The 21,801-nt window shown below is 45.8% G+C and overlaps 1 protein-coding gene across 1 annotated transcript; it reads left to right on the top strand.

Annotated features, from left to right (window-relative positions):
• Window positions 1-6,917: 6,917 nt before the first annotated feature.
• Window positions 6,918-18,409, top strand: LOC129734780 (urea transporter 2-like). The gene is made up of 8 exons (XM_055699878.1): window positions 6,918-7,083; window positions 9,449-9,638; window positions 10,104-10,232; window positions 12,726-12,918; window positions 13,789-13,936; window positions 15,507-15,641; window positions 16,662-16,711; window positions 18,140-18,409. Exons 1-8 carry the CDS (start codon window positions 6,918-6,920, stop codon window positions 18,407-18,409), a joined length of 1,281 nt encoding a protein of 426 aa, XP_055555853.1.
• The last annotated feature ends 3,392 nt before the right edge of the window (window positions 18,410-21,801 follow it).

Genomic DNA, 21,801 nt, shown 5'->3' with positions numbered 1-21,801 from the left:
ATTTCACTGAGGCTCATGTTAGGACATCTAAGTTTCGTACCACAGGAGAGGATCTTTAGAAATATTTCTGGCAAATGGAGGCAGCGTTACGGTCAGGTGAATGTAGAAATTAATTTTTCCCTCCTGATGAGACAGAGCAATCACTGGCTCCAAAATTGAGGACATGCAGCTCACGGTCAATGTGAAGAAGAAAGGAGAAGGTCATGGCAAAGTGAAAGTCAGAGAGATGGTGATACTACAAGGCAGGGATGACTGTCAAGACTAGAAAGACAGACACTGTGCTAAAGAAGTGATATGACAAGAGCTTAGGTGAGAGTTTTAGCTTCTTGGATGAGTAAGAAAATCGGGTTTCTAAAGACATCACACAGAAAGAATCTGTAAGATTTACACACAGCCTGGGTGTGAGGCTCTAGGCTGAACTGAAAGAACGGCGAGAAGTGCAGGTGGGTAGAGGTGATGGCAGAGAGAAACGGGAAAGAAGGTGGGAAAGGGAAGACACAGTGAGCCCAGGGACAGTACTGGCAGGGCTTTTCCTTGGCACATCCAAGGACCCATTCCCGCTCCACATAAGACAGGGTGGCTGTCTGAAAATGTCTCGCTCCTGCCCTGTCCTATATCTTGTAAGAAAGGGCTGGTCCTGCTCACGGTCACGTCTCTGAGGCCATAACACGCCAGGGGAGGGAGGGAAACTGCAGGCAGGGCATGGGTCCCACCTCCCTCCTCAGCTTCCAGGTCACCTTGCTGGTCCCTGTGACCACCCAGTGCCCAGTGCACTGTCATGGAGATAAGGAACTATTCAGTCAGATGTTTGACATCATGCGGCTTCAACTGGATTTAGACTTAGCTTTAAATCAGTGTCACTGAGATGTCAAATGATGGAACAAAAGTCTCATTTTAGTTGACCTGTCTTCTTTTTCCTCTGCTTATTTTTACTTTTACTGGGCTATTTCTTAAATCCATTCCTAAAACAAGCAAACCTTTTTTGTTTCCATTTACAAAGGACAAAAAGAAAAAGAAAAAAAAAAAGAGGGAAAAAAAAAAAAAGAGTGAGAGAGAGAGAGAAAGAGAGACAAAGCCAAAAAGAAACAGAGAATAATCCAAGTGGAGAGGTATGTGTTATTGGACAAGTGTTTAATTTATGGAACTTGGCCGGCAGAACAAGAGTTTGAATTGTACTTCAATAAGTGGCGCTCTTAGAATAAATGCGGCTTGTAAAGTTGTTTTACAGTCTGCTTTGCCGAGCAGCCAGCACCTCATGGAAACCTTTGAAAAACATTCTGTTTAGAAGCAACGGGTTTTATATTTCGTATTTTCTCTATTTGTTTTCCTCTCTGGTTTTATAACTGAAACCATATGCAGAAAAACAAGATTTTTGTGTCTTAAAATATCTACCTGGTCTGACTACTTTCATTATTAAAACAAAAAGTTAGCATTTTGAAAATTCTTCACGTAGTAGGCACTTGCTTCAAACATTAACATGCTCTTGTTTGATATGCCAGTCAGCTACAGTCTTCCCAAATGACCTTGGGATAGTCACTTAGCTGAGATTCATCACCCCTTCCCTACGTATACGCGGTGCAGCTGTGTGCGTTTGAGTTGTCTGTCTTTCCTATTAAACACGATAAACGCAACAGAATTTAGGACATGATTCCTTTCTGCAGGGTGGGAGGGGATGAATCATGCTCTAGATCCGTATATTGACCAGCTCTTCACTGCAAGTCAAGGCAAGCCCCTGAGATACAGAGTCACTCCTGGAGATCCCAGGGCTAGCCCCATACGCCCCACCTTAACCTCTCTGTACCACTAAAGGGATGAGACAGACCCTTCTGGAAGGAAAGCCATCCCATCCCAAGGATGATATCTGACACACTTGGGTGAACTACACAGACATGATACCGATGACTCTATGTTGACCATAGAGATTGCCAGAACTATAAGCCTTTAAATGGCTACAGGGAGTCAAGAAGAATCCCTCTTTACAAGCATCATGCAGGAGACCCGCAGTAAGGAAGTCAAACCCACCTTCTCCCAGTCACATACACACACATACACATATGTATATACATACAATCCATATACAGATGCTACCAGCACAACTACCCAAGTCACTAGGACCCTACATTAAATAAACTCTGTGCCTCCATTTGGCAGATTGGGAGATACTGCTGCGACGGGGGGAAAAGAAGAAGCAGTAAAGGAAAGTGTCGCCTCGGAGCAAAGCAACATATTGCATCCTATATTACACAGACCGGGAAAGGAAGACACAGAAGGACTCCAAGACCACATCATAAGAGCCAAGTATCTAAATAAGGATGTAAGAGTCGTATTTAGCCCCATAAGTTAAACTATCCTGATTACTAACTATTGTGTGGTAATTGTGTTTGTACAGATATGACAGAGCTGCTCTGGAACTTCTGCTTTACTTAATGCCTGTAACAGGAAACAAGTTTACTTGAGCATCTTTTTCCTTGTGGGTGGATTTTTTCTTTTTTTCCTTTTTTTTTTTTTTTTTAACTTCAGAGGTCTGTGGCTGTTTCATGCATACTCCCTGCAATTGTGTTGCATTCAACCCCAGCGACTGTTCTGAAATGCCCTGCTTTATTCATTTGTTTTCGATGTCATGGGTTGATCCCTGGTAGAGCTTTGCTTGGTAAAGTCATTACAACTCAGCCAAGCATTCTGTCACCATCCCAAAGTTTTGCCCTCTAGCTGTACACTGTATTTCTTTTCTATTTCTTTATAGTTTCTTATGAGAGCAATGTGCCCCTACAAACTGTTTCTTTCCAAGGCCCTTGTGAAGCTATGTCCCTTGATGTCAATGCTTCTCTGATCACCTCTGTGCTTTCAGGATAGAGGAGGACAGACAAACTCCCAGGCTTGGCTTCAGGTGTCTTAACAGAAAGCTGAGCCCCCAGCACAAACAGCAGCCCTGTACAAAAGCTGGCTCAAGTGTTACCCACCACCCTGGTCAAGCACCATTCCAGTGTTCACAGCCCACTTGTGTGGGATTTTTAAAATTTTAATTTTCCACCACCATTTCTGGGCCACCAGATCACTGAGGGTGCTATGCTGTGAACGCTCTCTCTAGCAGCACAAGTCAAAGAGAAACCCAGTGCTTACTGGGGGATGCTTAAAAATAGAAGGTTCCGTGCTATCAGCATCCTGCACCTCAACAGCTGTCTGTTTGGGAATGAGCAGGCACAGGCAGGTCTAGAGACCAGCACTAACCCCAGGCATTACCCCGTGGTCTGATAAATGTCCCCAAGGAGCAGGACAAATCGTTATGGCACTGATGAATCAGTGTTTGCTGAAAAAAAGGCCCTTTTCTCAAGGAATTCCCCATCAGGCCTATGTGTGCCATAAGTGATTCTGGCTCTCATTAGCCCTAATCAGCTAATTGTTCAAATGAATTCTCTGTTATTCATGGAGCTTGTACCACTGACCGCAAGCCTATCAACTGACATGTGCTCGCTGCAAAGAAATTGTTTTTTTCCAGGGTGATGCTCATGCAGGGATCACTGTGCCCATCACAGCCCTCCAGGATCTTCTCTAGTTGTTGCAGCCCCTCAGGCTGCTCTACTGTAAAGCCCCACGATTCATCGCTGTGGCAGCATAGAGGCTTTCAGCATCCCTATATCTCTTCTTTTGAACTATTCCTTACCCCCAAAATTTGCTAATTCTTCAACCATCTCCTGCAGTCATGTCCCAGGTTGCCTTCCCATCTGAGGTGGGTGAGCATGCTCCCTTCAAGCAGAGGTTTAGTTCCCTTCCAATCCATAGGGAGAAAGCAAACAGGAACCATAAGAAGAGATAGAATTTTTTTTTCTTAGCCCCAGAGCTTTGATGCCCTTCTTGATGCAGATTACAGACCTGTTACAGATGGCTCAGTGATTTAAAAGCACTAGCCTGGGACTCCAGATCCCACCTCCATAAACTACAGGGTTGACCTCAGCAAAATCTCTCAGGCTGGAATTTCTCTTGCCTGAAAATAACCCTCTAAAAGCGCAGCAGCCAGGGTCCCTCTGCAGCCAGTGGAAAGAGAGGAACAGACACCTTTTTCTTCACCTCTCAGATAGGTATGTAAGAAAAGGGACATGAACTGCTCTCTGGAGGTACCAGCCTCTCTCTGTATTGACTGAAAAGGGCTCCAACATGACTACTTTGCACTTAACTCCTAACAGGTAAATTATGCGAGCAAGGACAAGAATTTTAAAAATATACAGGTCCCACATCCCAATTTCAGAGGGAATTGAGCAGCGTGGTCTTGTTAATACAGGCTTTAGAAGCTCTATAGTGATGTTTCTGCTTTGTAAAACCCAACAGTAGTTTTTCCTGGTAAGGTTTAAAATGAGCATGAGCTTTTCAGGTGCTATGAAAACACAGCCACAACCACTCAGTATTTATTCTCCATGTTGGTAACTGCTGCACACCGTTGCTTGTGGTAGTTACTGTTCACAGCAAAGGGGTCACTAACCTTTCGTTACTGATGCATCCCTGAGACTTCAAGGTCCTAAGAGACTCTCCAGTCACCTTTATGTGGATCCATTGCAGCTATCCGAGCCCACCCCAAATCCTGAAACTCTTTGGAGAAGTCTTCTGGAAGGAGCATGAGCAAACAAACAAAACAGGCAACAGTGAATAGCTATCTCTGATACCATGCTTGCTAAATATGACTATTAAGATCTGGAAGAAAAGCAACCTCTATGACAGCCAGGTGCTAGCCTGGCATTGTTCTGGAGTCTCTTCTCTGCTTGTGCAGTTGACCTCAGACCCTGCATCCCTCCCAAAAGATATTGGGCGTTTGACCAGAGCACCCCGGTTGACCTGTCATCGGGAAGAACAGCAACTTTCAGAGGGCACTTCTGAGTTGAGATAGGTTGACTTCTATCTGCAGGTGCCCAGAGCTACACCGCCTACCAGGAAGCCCAAGGCAATGTCACATCTCATACAACCGGGTGTTTATGGGGTGTATCCAGGCACAACTACCTGGTTTTCCAGTAGGATTTGGCCTCTTCCTACCTCAGAGGGACACAAATTACCAATATCTGGCCAATGCAAATTCCCTCAGCCTAGAAGAAATGGATGAGGAGAAAGGCATGGAGGAGGAGAAAGGGGACTCCTGGTCAGTGTTCCCTACACCGATGTCCTCCTGGCTAGCCAAAAATGACAGTCACCAAGGCTGCCTTAAACTGAAACCAGGGATTAGACTCAGCCTCTGGCCAGAATCACATAGCAAAAAAAGAAGAGGGACAATAAACCCACCCCCTCCCTCTCCTTTTGCTCCTTGCTTGTTCCTGCACTGAGTGCAGCGGGGCAGAACCTGGGAACCTCCTTGCTCACAACCCATGGGACACCAGCGAGCGAGGCGTTGTGGGTGCTCACTCCTCACACGGCCCCATTTTTCACTTTAAACCACCCAACAGCTCCCACAACCCTCCTCCCCCCTTAGGATCAGGCAAACCGAGCGACACTTGGGTCTGTTTTTTGCAGTTTACACTGAACACCACCACTTGCCAGTACACCCAGCTGATGCCGGCGGGCGAAGGTCACGGCCAGGGCTCCTGCCGCGGTGGGGACCGGCTGCCGGCAGAGAGAGCCAAAGCACCGGGCAGCGAGCGCTGCGCAAGCGTTTGCAGGGCTGCACCGAGCAGTGCCGCCGGGGGTGAAGGGAAAACGCCTTTTGATGCTCAAGGATCTTCTTATGAGGCCGTTCAGAACCACAGGTGTATTTTATCCTCCAGCTGTCAGTTCCTTCCGTCCAGCCAGGCGTCCCTTCCCAGCCCGTCCTGCTGCTGCTACGGGCTGTACCGCTGACAGCCAGCCTGCTTGAGCTACCAAAAACCAGGAGGTGGTGCCCATATCCCACGAAACACGGGGGCAGGCGCTTCACAACACAGTCCGCTATCGGGCAACTCCTAGAAACCCAGCCGCACTTCAAAATCGTGACAGCAAAACTGCAGACCAGCCGATGCCAGAGTCTCTCAGAAAGTGGGGTGGCGTTTTCGCAGCTGTAACCTGCCGTGTAGCTCACTACAGGGCAGTGCACTGTATTATGTCTTAAGGGTTTATATTATAATGGACTTTTTAATGAACAGAACGAACCCTGTGACTGTAATTGGGAGGCTAGTAAGCTGCTGGATGCTCAGCTGCTAACTAAAGAGCACATAACCCTGAGCCAAGGTGCTTCTCTTTGTCTAAAGCTACACGGGGATGCTGATTTCTGTGCAATACTTTGATGCTACCCCAGTTTGCTCTTGATGGATCTATCAAAGGCTGATGTGGAATGAGGAGCGTGGAAAGGCCAGAGACTTGTTGTGATACATGAGGGCACCCGCTCAAAACATCAAAAGGGATACAGGCTTCAGCCTCTCCTCTAGTATTTTCTCATTTCCTGCTGTCTGCTACCGTACTGTCAATTTGCAACGCTTCCCTCCAGCTCGCTGCTAGCCAAACATCAGCAGGCTCCCCCCTTGGCAGCTGCAACAGCAGCTACACTTGGCCAAGCAGCACTGGTCAGCATGCAGGCACCACTCGGTTACTTGGCTAATGTTTTGTCCCCTGTCTAACCAGCAGTTTGTCACGTGCTTCATCAGGAGCTGGGGTGAGGGTGGGATGCTGCACCACATCCCTCTTTCCCTCTAAAGCTCTGTGCCACAGCACTGTGACAGCAGTGAGTCCTCACAGACAGCCTGGTCCTCATCCCCAAGAGGAGACACCACTACCCTGAACAGCAGCACACACCACTCTCAGCAGTGGTTCAGGCGGGTCCCTTCTCCATGAAAAATCTCATCTTTGAAAAATTATATCGCTGCAGGGCTCTGAAGTACAGCAGAAAGTTGTCAGGGCACAACCCAAAAGGATTTTCTAACACGTGGGCTTTGTGATTTACAGTTACCTCTTCCCACCACCCAGAAGAGATGCAGCTTGGTGAGATCGTTGTGGCTGAACGTCCTGGTGAGAGGCAGCTGTACACGGAGCAGAAACCAAGAGCCCAGGACCTGCTGGGGAAAAGCAGAAATCGGATCCACCAAGTTTTCGGGTACCTCACAGGAGAAATGAAAGAATGTGGAGAGTGGATGAAAAGTAAGCACAGGGATATATTTAGGGCTATCTGGCTAGGAAAAGCCTGCTGGGGACATCTATTTGCCAATGGTACTTTCAGTGCTGGGGCATGAGACGAGGGGCTATGTAACCCCCTGAGGCAGCATGGCCTGAGCTCACTGCACACTTCTGGCCTTTTAACCCAAATCATCTCATTCCCAGGAGAGGAATCTCACCGCATCCTCTTGCCGTTACCGTGACTGCACATGTAATTCAGCACAGGCAAAAGATGCTTTTTACGCTTAATCATGACTTATGTGTCATTAGCATCACGTTCCTTCTAACAGTGCCCAGAACCACACGTTGGGGCTGGGAATTTGGTTTTGTTTGTAAGTGCTTTGTATCAGCGACTGTCTCCTTGTCCGTGGGTGGGCTAACGATGGGCATCTGCCTCTTGATTGTGCAGGCAAAGGCTCTGGCATGAGTAGCCTTGAGAGAGCAATAGCGCTGTGGGTGTTACGATGTTACAAAATACAAAGCAAGTACCGATCTCAAAGGCTTACTGTCCCAGATAGGACAGATTGTCCACGTTGCCCACAATCATTAAGAATGTGGGGCTTTGAGAGGCTTTGTAAGACTGTGGGTCCTCCATCAAGGCTGGGTTCATTAGCAGCACAGCTCCAGCCATGGGAGAGAAATTAGACAGCCGTGCACAGCCAGGCTGTGCAGTAGCTATTGCTGGTGGAGGAGGTGGGCTGAGATGCCTCCAGGCAGGGAGCTCATCAGGCTGGCAGTGTGATCCCCAGCCACAGGGAAGTATCTCCTGCTTCCGCTTTGTTCCAGTGGTCCAGACTTTGCAGACAGCTTTTCTTACTCAATCTCCTGAAAAGCTCCAGCCACTGCCCTCTGGTTGTATCTGAATACTTTCAGTGTCTGAAGTACTGAGTACTGAGTACTCGTGTCTGAAGCCAAGTGCATCGCTGATATATTGCATAGCTCGACACCAAACATTAGCAAGAATTACTTCAGACAAGCCTGGTCATTTTCCTCTGAGGAACTCATTCCTCCTTGGTTGTAGCTGCCTGGCTCCCCGACAACACGCAGCCTGAGGGAGGGGTGCTTGCGAACCTGTCCCTCAACTTGCACTCCAGCTTCTTGGGAGGGCTCTCCCAGGGATGCTGAAGAGACAGAGAGTGGTACCCAGCCCTTCAAAGTTATTCTGTTGAAGCTGTTTTCATCAGAAAGCAAAACCTGAGCTTTGGCTGTAAATTCAACACAGGGAAGGAGAAAAGGAGGGAGGGAGGGAGGGGGAAGTTTGTAGGAATAAATCATCACCCAGATTCAAAAAGTAGTCTGACACTTCATGCTGTGTCTAATTAACAATTGAAGCCAATAGAATTAATTTGAAATATTTAAGAAGATGAAAGCTGCATGTACACGTTACATGAACATCTTGCACATGCCAGCAGCTCCTCTTTCTCCCATATTCTCCTCACATCATGTTTAATAACACACAGCAGTACAGAAATGGTTACACTTTTCCCAGAAGTGTGGCAGAAAAAGCCCTGAAGCCAATTTGCCATCAGCAGCAAAACATTATTGCAGTGGTACAAGACCCTCCCCTGCCCACAGAGATCATTAGGAGCACTGTACACAGATGCCCTCAGCCAGGCTGCCCTGAGCCCGACACACATCCCACCTACCCCTGCACACACCTGAGGGTCCTGATTTCAGCTGGGATACAGTTTATGTTTTTTTCTTAGTGGCTTGGTGCCCACTTGCCCAGGTTCAATAGTCTTCTCTAAAGAGGGATAGCCCCTTGTCCTTTGAAAATGCCTCTTTGCCCTGAGTACAATCCAAGCTATAATAACTATTTTCTTCATTTAGGTGCTTTGGTTCTCTAAATATTTTTTAGACACCTTGGACAGCTTGACCCCATCTCCTATACACAGCATACCTCCACATTCTGGGTTGCCAACTTTTTCCCTAAAACAGCAAGATTGTTTCCTTTTTGTATTTCCATGTCTGTGTACAAGCTGGTTTCAGTCTGTGCCCAAGTCTCTCTCTCTGCCTCTGAATTACACACTGAAAAGAGTCGATCTCCTCATTAAATTTATAGCACAATCTTAAGCAATGTACCATGAAAGTAAGACTGTTCTTTGACTGCCATAAATAAACCACTTTTTTATCAATCCCTCCATGAACTTTATAGCAACACCCAGTCCACCCCCATCAGCTTTTCAAGTGCCAGATGCAAAACATGCTCAGACAGCAATAAATCAGAGGCTGGTTTTACAGTCCTGTTGATACATCGTCTCTGTTCTGTGGCCAGAAAGCCAGTGTAGAGATGCGCGGGCTTTGCTGAAACGATGCCTTATCACCACTATTTTTCTTTGATCTTCTCCAGATAAGCCCCTCATGGTTCAGCTGGTGGACTGGATCTTGCGAGGGACCTCTCAGGTGATGTTTGTCAACAACCCTTTCAGCGGGCTGATCATTTTAGTGGGGCTTTTCATCCAGAGCCCCTGGTGGATGCTCGCAGGCTGCACTGGAACGACCGTGTCAACATTAACTGCCCTGGTCCTTAGTCAGGATAGGTAGGTGGTACCTCAAGTGTTAATAAAAACTGATTTTTATGATATCAGGAACCAGCTGATGGGTCGTAGCCCCATATTTGAGTATGCTAAAGGCAGTAGAGCGGCTTTCCTTATGGATGGTTTGGAAGCAGTTAGGCAAGGACAGAGCTGTGCTCCAGGAACAGCTGGCCTGTCCCCATTGCTGGCTGTCTTTGTGAGAGCAGTCATCTCTCTCTGACAGCCATCATCACAACCACACAGGTGCTTTGGGTCACAAGGAAGCCCCTAAATCGTCATCGTTCAACAGTCTCCAAAGTCTTCCTTTCCACACACCAGCACAATACAACACGGCAGCAACCTCACCGCTTTACCATCCCTCCCCTACACCCCCTTCACCAGGAGCAGGACACTCGTAAACTGCATGTCAGCGGGTCCCTGTGCCTCCAGCACAGCTTGCTACCTTCCAAACGTTTCTCTCCCTCACAGATCAGCCATTGCAGCTGGGCTGCACGGCTACAATGGGATCTTGGTGGGACTGCTCATGGCCATCTACTCTGACAAAGGGGATTACTACTGGTGGCTTCTTCCTCCTGTGGCAGTTATATCGATGGCCTGGTAAGTGCCACTTCTCCTCCTAGGGACAATTCTAAGAGAATGAGGAGTCCTGCTATATACAGCCTAAACACATTGGAACTCCCTTCTGCCCAGTCCCCTCCACCAGCAGCTCCAGCCACGGTGATGCTGGAAAGAGGCATTCACTGATGCACAGACACGTTGGTAGGAGGTTGAGTGCACAAACACTGATTATAGCACGAAGACAAAGCAACCCCACTGCCAAGCTCAGCAAATAGCCCTCAGCAGCAGGACACGTTCAGGGTGGACATCATCGTGTCCAACACCACAATGCCTCTTCCACATCCAGGCACTGAACTGACCCAGTGCTCTCCCTCGGGCTGAATTCAGTACGCCCCCACTCAGATATGCAACCGGTGATGAGCAAAATTAATTCCTCCAAGTAACTCCAAATGCCAGACAATGTCCTTTCAGGATTAAATTTACCATTTCTAAATATGGACCCTAACAGCACTGCAGAATCTATTTAACAGCCTTAACTGAAATGGATTCGAGAACTGTATTTTAATCACTGTTAGCGATAAGATGCAAGTCATTATTGCATTTCACTGCTTTTAAGATCAGATTTTTTTCATACTTTATTTCTTTAGTCACTGTCAGCAAAGGTCATTTGGTAACAACCTCTCAAAACCCAGGACATGTTGCAAGAATGTTTAGTTTGTCTTGTCTGCCAGAACTCCTTGAGGCCTTTTGTTCAAACTTTTATTCATTCTTGTAGTTCCTAAGACTCAAGGATAGAGCTGAAATATTTTAAAATTAGACATTTCAGTGATTTTTTTTCAACTGATACATTGAATTTCAGCTTTAGAAGTCAGCATTTCTTTAATTGTTTCTTTTTTTTTTTTTTTCTTACAAGATGTATAACTGGCAGAAGCTTTGTATTTCGGCACAGAAATTAGGACACTGTTTTCACTGAAGTGCTGATATTATTTTTTTCCCCTACAGCAACAAGCCAGGAAATCTGTAAACTACTCTGGGAACCAAATTTGTCATTAAAGAATAGGCTTCATCTGAGATTATACAGGGAGAACAAAGCATTTTTTCCACTGATAATATCTACACAACAGGACACAAGATGTTGCTTTTGAAATGCCATATAGTTTGGGGGGGTGGGGGTTGTTTTTTTCATTATTATTAGAACCAGCTTAATGACCTTCTAGGACTCAAACACAGCTTCCCGAAAAATTCGCATCTTTAAACTGAATTTTTGTCAGCTGCGTGATGTCCACTGCTGCTTGGGTGTTCACCGTAAGACCTGTTCAGCTCACTTCATATGAGAAAAGCTCTGCTGGAAGCAGCAGAACACAGGCCATTTCCATCACAGACAGGACCTGGCCATTCACTGTCTTCCATGAGCTTTCTGGGCCACATAAAAAACAGATATTACCTTGCCAATACGCTCCCCCAAAGTCATTCATGCAGGACACCCACTTCAAGTGGAAATAAGGCAGTCTGGAAATGTCCTGGGGAAAGCAGACCTGGTGAAGTTTATATCCCAGGTTCTACAGCCAAGAACATTGGGAAAAGCCACAATGACTCAATGTTTGCATGTTTTTAAGTCTTCCATCTCTAAATATTTTGAGGGTCACCCCAAATACTTTACAAGCTAAATATACTCAAACACGTTTCTTAAGAACTAAGCTCAGTTTTTAGAAAATGCCAAATGATTTTGGGTGGTACCTGAGCAGCACACAGTAACATCAGTCTCAGTGACAACATCAGCCAAGGTCTGGGTCACGCCTGGCACAACACCTTACACAGCTTTGTTACAGCGGTGACTTTGTCTTGCACTCTGCCAGGCTCCATATGTCCTAAGGACTCCTCATTCCACCATATACTGTCCAACATAGTAATTATTTTCCATCTTTCTTAATGGGAGATTTTCCATTCTTTCTGGTTGCCTTTCCTGCTTTATTGCTTCTCCAGAACCATCTTCTGATAGCCTTCAAACTATTTAAAAAAAACCAAACCAAAACAAAACAAAGGTGATTTCCAGCTCCCTCTTGCCTTCTCAACAGAGCAGCATTTTTAGACCATCTGAAGTTCTCCACAGTTCTACATGTGGCATTCCCAACATTTGCTTTTCTGCTTCTCATTAGATTTTTCTACCCAGAAAGAAACCAGACTACCATTCTCCACCCATGCCTCAATGCTGCACTGGGTGCGTTTCTCCACTGACCTCCCGAGCTCGGTGTAGCTAGCAGAGCACTTGCACGTTAGCCACCTGTCGTGAGAGAAGGGTGCGGAGTTACTACCATCCCCGAACAGATGTGACTGTTGTCACAAAAAGAGGAACATCATTCTGCAACTATTTGTCTGATGCAGACTAATACCTTAAGGTGTTCACTACCTGATGTTTCTAAAAGGAATGGTGTTGGCTTGCATTTACCAGCGCTTGTGACCAAAGTGGTAGGCGGTTTCACCACTACGATTGTTATGAACAAGTTATACTGGTGTCTCTTCTCCTGTTCTCAGTCCAATCCTGTCCAGTGCTTTGGGATCCATCTTCAGTAAGTGGGACCTTCCTGTTTTCACTCTGCCCTTCAATATTGCGGTGACTTTGTACTTGGCAGCCACAGGACACTACAACCCCTTCTTCCCTACAACCCTCATCAAGCCTGTAGCTTCAGTGCCCAATATCACCTGGTCTGCAATCAATGTGCCGTTGGTAAGCTTCACGCCAACACATTTATGATATTTCATTCAAAAGGTGAGCATGAAGGCATTCAGCTCTGGATAACAATTTCACATGGTCAGAACAGCTATATGACATGTACAGCCAGTAGCTGTTCACGGGAATACATGGCTGGGTTCAGTGTGTAGAGCGCTGTGCCATAAATGCCCCCAGAGACAGTCCCGGATGATCCGGCGGAAAGGCTGGTGAAGCCCAAGGGAACAGAGATCTTGAACCTCGCACTTCACCTAAAGCTGGGCTGCCCCAAAACAAGTCTTGAGTGCTGTGCTGTCGATACAGAAGCACATCTGGATATACACTGCTGCTGTCCAGATGTGGTTCGAAGAACATCAGCAAGACAGTCAGTGGAAACATGAAAAAACAGACAAAATATCTGGATCCAAAGGGACAGAAACTCATTTATACTCAGTCCCCTCAGGTCTAGCTCTAGTTCTGGAGGGTCACCTTCCCAAAGGTAACTGATACACTTCATATAATATGCTATAAACTCAAACCAACAGGCCCACCACAGTATTACTGCCGTGGGAGGCTGTCATTTTTCTCCCTCATTAAAGTCACCCAAAAAACATCCCCCCAAAAAACCCATCCAATCCTCCACCACCCCATCCACCATATTACCACCCCAAAAGAAATAAAAATCCATCTTGGATGGATCAAACATCAAATCAAACAGTAAACTAACTCTGGTTTGATGGGCATGAGCACCCACATTTGCTCAGCAGTCCAGCTCCGAGCGAGGGTTCCTTCCTTTCCTTTTCAACCAATAGCTTGGACCAACATACCTGCTGTGTCCTTGTGGGTACACATATACAGTAACATGCCCTTTTCTACTGGTTGCTGCAGCTCTTACAATCCATCCCGGTTGGCATTGGGCAAGTGTATGGTTGTGAAAACCCCTGGACTGGAGGCATCTTCCTTGTTGCTTTACTTATCTCTTCCCCACTGATTTGTTTACATGCTGCAATTGGATCGGCAGTGGGGATCTTCGCAGGTAAGCAATATCTACCAAAGTCACGTTTGTAACTAAGGTGTCTTGACCCAAGTCATCACATGTCTCTGTCCAGACTTTACAGTTGCAAGGGCTGGGATGTAGCTGGGACAACAGGCTCATTTTTGAAACTATGTGAATTTGGAAGGTCTTACTAAAGGTCATGCAACATGGTAAAGGCAAGAACAGATGCAGATTTTCTTTAAGTTTTGAATTTGTTATTACATTTGTACCTTGGGCAATTTTTTCCATCTTGCTTAACCCTCCTGCCATTGGATGTGATGAATCCCATGGAGATGACAATAAAGAAACCTAGAGAAATAGCTTCAGAACGAATCACCTACCAACACAAGTGTTTCCAGTTACCATCACGAGCAGATGTCTGCCTCAGAGCGGATCAGTCAATGAAAACAAACAGACTTTTCTACAACGCAGTTCATTCTATCCTGCTGCAGGTTTGTAAAAACAGCTAAACAAATGCCACTAAATACAGCCTGCCTCTCCACTAACCAGAGCAATGAAATGATATTAAGTTGAGGGATGAATCTGACCCTTAAAGTTAAAGAATAACAAGATTAATTGCACTTATGTGACCGACTGTAAAAAAAAAAGTGTGATGGAGTAAGTGTAGTCTGGGACAACAACTACGGAAAAGACACAGGCATCCAACAACGCGTCCTGTGCTCTGAAGCGCTTTATACAAAGATGTGAGCTGCCTTGCACTTATGTTTTTAAGCCAAACTTTACAGAATTTGTAAGGTTAAGAGCAATTGGCAAGTTTTGTACAGGTCTGACATTTAATCTTAGAAGAGAAAGGTCAGGGGAAAGTATCTGGGGATAAGCACGGTGATGAAACAGAAGACAAATGAGGACATTATAGCAGGAAAGGTATTAATCTTAAGAGTGGCGTGAAGGTGGCCCATGCACTACATATTTGTGCTTTCCTTTTTACTGGTATTCCTGAAGAAATAATCCTACAAGAAATTCTGCAGAAATACCTGTGAGGTCAGATTTGGAGCAGACCCTCAGCTCCCATCCCAGTGGAGAATTTCCACAGCACTAATGGAGTGACCACCTCTAGTAACTAGACCACATTAACAAAGGTCACTAGGAAGAGATGGGAAAACTCTCCTTATTCCCACAAAAGACATTCAGCTGTGCCTCTGCTATTCAGGATCAGAATATGTACGAGGTTTAAACAGTACACGTGAGCACAGCTTTCTGCAAAAAGGACACTCAGGTGAGAAGGTCCTCCCATACTCTGGCTGGATCATCCATCTGGTTATCTGGGACACTAACTACAACACACTTAGTGCATACGCGGAAAGTTTTGCCTGAAAGAAACCTTAGAGACTAGGCCGAATTCCAACCCTAGGAACATTAGCAGAGCTCCAAAATAGTGAGCTTCACTTGATTTCATCCTTCCTTCTGCGCGTGCATGTTATGTAAGTGTAAGCACAGATTCATTTGTCTAGATGCCATAAGGAAGAGACGACAGATTCCTAGCAAGTGACGAGTCCTCCTGCAGATACCTCTCATACCTGACCTCATCGCCTTGCCTTTTGTCTTGCAGCACTGAGCATTGCATCACCGTTTGACAGCATCTACCTTGGCTTACACAACTACAACTGCGCGCTCGCGTGCATTGCAATCGGGGGCATGTTCTATGCCCTGACCTGGCAGACTCATTTGCTGTCACTTGCCTGTGGTATGTATCTTTTTATATAAGGGGACGACAAAAATTTACACAGCCAGGCAGTCTACGAGTAGTACAGGTTTAGAGCCAACTACTGTTCTGCTGCAAAACCAGGTACTGTGCAAGAGCTATTTCTGTGACGGCATCAGAGTTGAGCTTGGGCATGCAAGGCGCAAGTCTGTAGAGAAAGGCCTTTAGGCCCCAATAGCATCAAAACATCTGGAAAGGGTGGAGGTACTGTTTGGTGAAGGAGCACAAGCTATGCTGTGAGCAGAGGTTTAACAAGTTAGCAATTCAACAGATTCATAGAAGCAGCTTTTTCATAACTCTAAGTACCATTAGAGGAAGTGTGTCATCAGAAGGGAGGTGTAGCACAAGGTCAGTTTGAAATCCACCTACTCAAAGATTCCATCTCCAACAGCAGCTAAAACCAGACCATATGGGAAGAGTTTAAGAGAAATCTCCCATTTAAGAAATTCCTGTGAAGACTGACCCCGCTTCCAGTCATCTGCATTTCAGTAATTTTCTATCCAGAGCACAGCGGCTGGATTGCTCAGCAGCTTTCCCTTCCTTGACTTTGTCCTTGGGTGCCTGACCTTACCTCCTGTTTTGCCACCTCTGACAACCCGGGGCAAGGATGCCCACTGCTAACTGCTCGGGGTTTGAAGCCACAGGACAGAGAGTTTCTGCAGTCCCCCGCTGCATACAGGTCAAGTTGGGCCAATTAAAAAGAACTTAGAGATATAAGAAATACCACCATCACTTGCTCTTAAAAAACAAACAAACAACAAACCACATGTTCTTCATTCACCATCCATATCTACAGAGCAGATAGGACTGAATGGCGTCCATACAGCCAGATGCAGCACTGGGTCATTGTAACTAATTGTTGGATTCTAACAGCAATCCTCACATCAGGTAGCTGGGAGGCTATTTGACTGTGCATTTGGACAGTACTGCTATTTTTGATAATATCTTTGGAGAGATGAACAGTATTCTCCTTATCTTGAGCTATCATTGATCTTTTTCCAGCATTATTTTGTGCCTACTCCGGAGCAGCTCTTGCTAATGCCCTGTCTATGGTAAGTTGTGGGGGGGTGGGGGGGGGTGGGGGGTTGGGGGTGTCATGGGATTTTGTGTTTGTTTGGTTTAACTGTATTTTGATTTGTTACAATATAATGTTCAAGAAATGCCTTCAAAATTCTCCATGTCAGTTTTGACAGCATTGAATTGAGAATGCTGGAGCCAGTGGCAGGTCTCACACAAATTCTGTCAGTTGAATTGTGCACTTGCAGACTCTATAGCTGATAATAAGATTTCAAAGACCTTTGGAGCATGTTATCTACAGCGGGATTGTGCATGTATATGTGAATTCCAGCAACAGCATATGGTTTGAGATGCAATACTGAGTTGCAGGCAATATTTCTGAAAAATGCCCAATGCTCTAAATATTTAGTTGCTTCTTCCAAGGTCTTTCTGCCACCCTGCCTATAGATATTATTTCAGTTTTATCTGGATATAACTAAAATGAGCAGGAGACTGTTCTCTCAAATACAAAATTGTTATATCTGGACAGATCAAGAGGTAAAGCCAGAAATGCCAAGCTTTGTTTCTTCTTTAAGATCTAAGAGATTAAAGCAAAACCATATTTTAATAAAATTTGTTTAGTCAGTTAAAAGAAAAAAAAATTTAAAACCAGCAGCTTCATGCATTAAGTGTATTCATCTGGCATTCACTCAGTACCGTGTGGGTGCCAGCAGATGGATTGCTTCGTTAAGCACACCTGCTTTTGGGTTGCACCAGGAAAAAAAAAAAAAAAGGCTATCTACTGTTTCTCTTTGTGATCTTGTTTTTGGCAGACCCAAGTCAGGTAAAGTGGTGGGGTCACAGGGCAGGACTGAGCATTGGTTGCAATGCCAGTAACGTATGCGCATTGAGGTTGGTGAATACGTGTGAATAGTGCTCTCGGTACACAACATTTTACAGGACAGGGAGGGTAGGATTTGGCTCCCTCACTAGAGAATTTAAATGTCTACGTGTGACCTGAGTTGTCTTGGCTTTCATTATGGTCAGCAGACCCCTGGAGCCTGGTTCAGTTGCTTCAATATTGGTGCCAAGCGCCATTCAGCACTAACAGCTGCATCTCCAAAATGACTCAGGTCTCTAATATGGGATGCCTTACAAAGCCCCGTACATTTCAGATAAACTAGATACCTCTGTGAGAGTGGCTGAATTGACATTTGGTAGCAGAGGAGCTTGCCCGACCAGCAGGAACCTAGCTGACATGTAGCCCCCGCCATGTCCCACCTGCATATGGGCATCCTCCTCTGGATCCAAATGGGGGACCCTGTATGGGGACGGTCAGGAGGACACATCCCATGTCCCGCTGTCCTCAGGGAAAGCACAGGCTCTCCCAGCTACCCAAACACGAGAATTTAGCAACAGGCAGAAGCAAGGGAACATGCAAAAGGAGGTACCAAAATGCACCTCTCTGTCCTTTCCCCTCCCAGCTTGGGCTGCCGCTCTGCACCTGGCCTTTCTGCTTCTCCGCGCTTCTTTTTTTGCTGATAAATTCAGACAACCCAGCCATCTACAGAATCCCCCTCTGCAAAGTCACCTACCCAGAAGCCAACCGGATCTACTACCTGAGAATGAAGCGAAGAGCATCAGAGAGCAGGAGAGAAGAGCAGAAACGAAAGGAGCAGAAACCCTCTGGGGACTCAAAAATAAACACGGGGGGCACCCCCCTGTGCACCCCCAAAAACCGCCACGCTTACTGATTTGAATTATCCACGACTGCACAGTTTGGGGGCAGTTTTTCAGATGCTAGCCAAGCACACCACAGCCACAAAACCCACCTCTGGCAGCTGTCTGCAGGCTGGGGGTTCGGCATCCCGCGCTCCGGTGGGAACACAATTTGCCCTTGAGCTAAGCTTTCCCAAAAGTACTCAGGTAACGGAATAACGGCTGCCTTATCAATCTGCATGCTGTTAACTTGAAAGTCACCTCTTATCAATAACAATTATAAGTATAAGCAGAAGAACCTTAGAGCTGACAAGAGGCTGTGTTTAATTTCAGACATGTAATTTAACAAAATAAATATGCTGAGAAGGCATCGGTATCTAATAATAATAAATAATGTAAGAACTACTTCAAGATCTGTGCTTCAAATTAAGAACATGTATATTTGAAAGTGGAATAAACAGACTGATCTCTTCCTTTCTTGTGTCCCATCAATGTCTAACCCCCTTAATCCCTCTTAACAGCTACAACAATCACAGGTAAATTTTCTTACAGAGTGCCTACTATTTTTGGTGCCATCTCCTGACTCCTCATTCAGTGCCAAGACAATGAAGGTATGAATATATATGCATTAATCAGACTAGAAAAGTGACTAGCTAGCAATGATCAAACATTTTTCTTTTCCTTGCATAATTTTCTGTCTTACAAATGAAAGATCTCTCCCCTGCTGAATGCAGGATAGCAGGTCTGAATCCCTACATGCATCCAGTGGGAAAGAGGAAAACTTCATGTAAGGAATGAGATACACATTCGCTGCTGGTGGCAGTTACTGCAGTTGGTTCTCTCCCTTTCCTAGGAAACAGTTCCCTTGCACAAAGCCGTGAGATTTAACAAGTCAAAGGCTCCCCTTCATGTTTGCTGGGTATCAGACTGCGATCTTCATATGGGTCTTCAGTGTCTCTCCTGTCCTGGAGAAACCTCATGAGTCATCATCAGAGTTAGTCGTTCGAAGCTGAGGACCCTCTTGCCAATGTATTTCCCTGGGAGCTTGGCTTCTAACAGGCATAAGGTGTGACAAGGACACTGCCACTTTATGCCTCCTCCAAGCCCTTACAACAGGGAAGGGCTAATTGCCCTGAAGAGGACTTTTCTTGGGAACTTTTCCCAAAACCTCTGCAAAACTAGCCTGACAGAAAGGCTTGCTCACTCTAAAGTTTTTTCACATGATGAGTTTAAAATCAGAGACCTGGAGATTTAAAATCCAGAGAGACCATGCAACCACAAACACACTCAGACCAGGCGCTGTCCTTCCTGCCTCTTGATCCAGGGCTGTTTGCAGATCGGTATGAGGGACTTTGAGCAGGTGGGAGCTCTAAACCAGCACTTGGACCTTTTATAAAAGGTGAGTCTGGGTGATGCTCATGGGACTGTTTGTGCCTTTATAGGTGAAAGACCAGCAACACTGGCAACTGCCAGCCCCTCTAAATGTCCCCTGGAAGCAATATCCGTGATTGAACTCATCCTGGGAGACAAAATTACGGTGCCCTATAAGTATGTTCATATGCTTTTCAAACAGGTTAGGCCATCCCAGGGACTCTGGTAAAATTTAGGTCCTACTTCCCCCCACGCCCCTCTCGATGACAACAGATTTGAGATTCCACCTGACAGGACAGCCTCACACATGCATAAAAGTCCAAATTTCAGTAGCCAAGATGACCCTTTCATCAAAAATTCAGGGATCCAACAAGCTTTGTAGCCATTATAACCTGGTCCACCCTCATAACTGAGCACCCGTGTCACACCCCTGTTCCATTTTAGACCTCAGGCTAACCTCTGAACCTCACCTGACAAAATCGCCGGCAGGAAAGCGCTAAGGGAACGAGCTGGCATTCCCGCATGCCACAAGTCTTCTTGGAGATTAATGACAGACCAAGAATCCCAGGAGTCTGCTTGATATACTAGCCGTGAGACTTTTGTTGGCCCAGGGCAAACCAAGAGGTATGGGACCGACCACCGCTGGATACCTGACCTACCTCTGTCAGAGGGAGGAAGATCTGGCAGACGTACAACTGCATCAAGCAGAAAAGCAAACACACTACAGCGGTTGAAACCTCCAGTGCAAATCCCAGCAGCCTCCCAGAGATGCTGAGCTCTGACAAGCAGCAGGAGCCCAGAAGCACAGATGTATTTCTGTAACACAAGAGCAATGGATGAAAACCACTAATTTAGAAGAAATAGATTGTAAAAAAACAAGCCAGGACCCAGGCACCGGGCAAAGGCAGTTAAGCCTTTAAACTATCACACAGGACTGTTGCAAATGGATCTGCAATCTCAGCCAGTGTTAAAAGGTGTTTGTAGGCTGCTTATTCCTGCATGGTGGCTCCAGAAAAAGCAATGACACCATCAGCAAAAGTGTCAGCAGGCAGGGAAGAAAGCGGAGAGCCGCAGGAGAACAGGCTGCCAGGCTGCCCTTTGAGCCATGATGCCAGCAAAGCAATGATAGTAAAAAAGCAGTCTCGTGTGGTTGCTACAGACTGCAAGATCAGGGACATCCCAATGATTCTTCTGCTGTAGAGAAACACAGGCAGGCAGAATAACACATGAGGTGGTATGATGTGGTCTGAACAGCTTCCCTCTATAGCAGTCAATGAAACACTGAGCACATGCAAACTAGCAGGACCCATTCATAGAACCACAGAACGGTTTGTGTGGGAAGGGACCTTCAAAGTCCCTCCAGCCCAGCCCCCTGCCATGGGCAGGGACACCTTCAGCTGGATCAGGTTGCTCAGAGCCCATCCAGCCTGGCCTTGGATGTTCCCAGGGATGGGCCATCGGGCACCTCTCTGGGCCGCCTGTGCCAGTGTCTCACCACCCTCAGTGTAAAAATTTCTTTTTTGTATCTAGTCATCTGCTCTGCACAGTTTAATTTAGCTCATACACAGTCCAACAATAAAGATTTGAGTAATAGCAACGAAAAGTCACAAAAATAATATAAAATAATGCTAGAACCATATTTTTGAAGAAAAATCTCAACTGTGCTTAGTTATGCCAAGCATATTCTTTGTTTTCTGAAAAATAAGGGTGAAGTCAGTATGGCTATTGGAAAGAATTTGTCAAGTAAGAGCCACTGCAGACATTAATTCCTCAGCCACAAACAAATCCATCCTGAAATCTATTAGTAAAGCAATTTCTGGAGTTGAAGTCATCCATAAAAAATAAGGTATAAACAGCTATAGTAAGTCTCTAGCTAATCAAAAGATTTGAGTAACTATAGCCAGTACTAATAATTCTTGAAAACAGGCAAGAGAAATCAAGTGTCCCCTGGAAGGGAACAGTAGAGAATAAAAGCACTAACAGAAGTTATCAACGGTAGCCCAGCAGCTCGCTGTCTATTGAGTTCTAAAACAATTTTTCATTAAGAGAAAGACAA

Source organism: Falco cherrug, chromosome Z (genome assembly GCF_023634085.1).
Source record: "Falco cherrug isolate bFalChe1 chromosome Z, bFalChe1.pri, whole genome shotgun sequence".
NCBI lineage: Eukaryota > Metazoa > Chordata > Aves > Falconiformes > Falconidae > Falco > Falco cherrug.
This window is presented reverse-complemented; position numbering and strand designations above follow the sequence as displayed.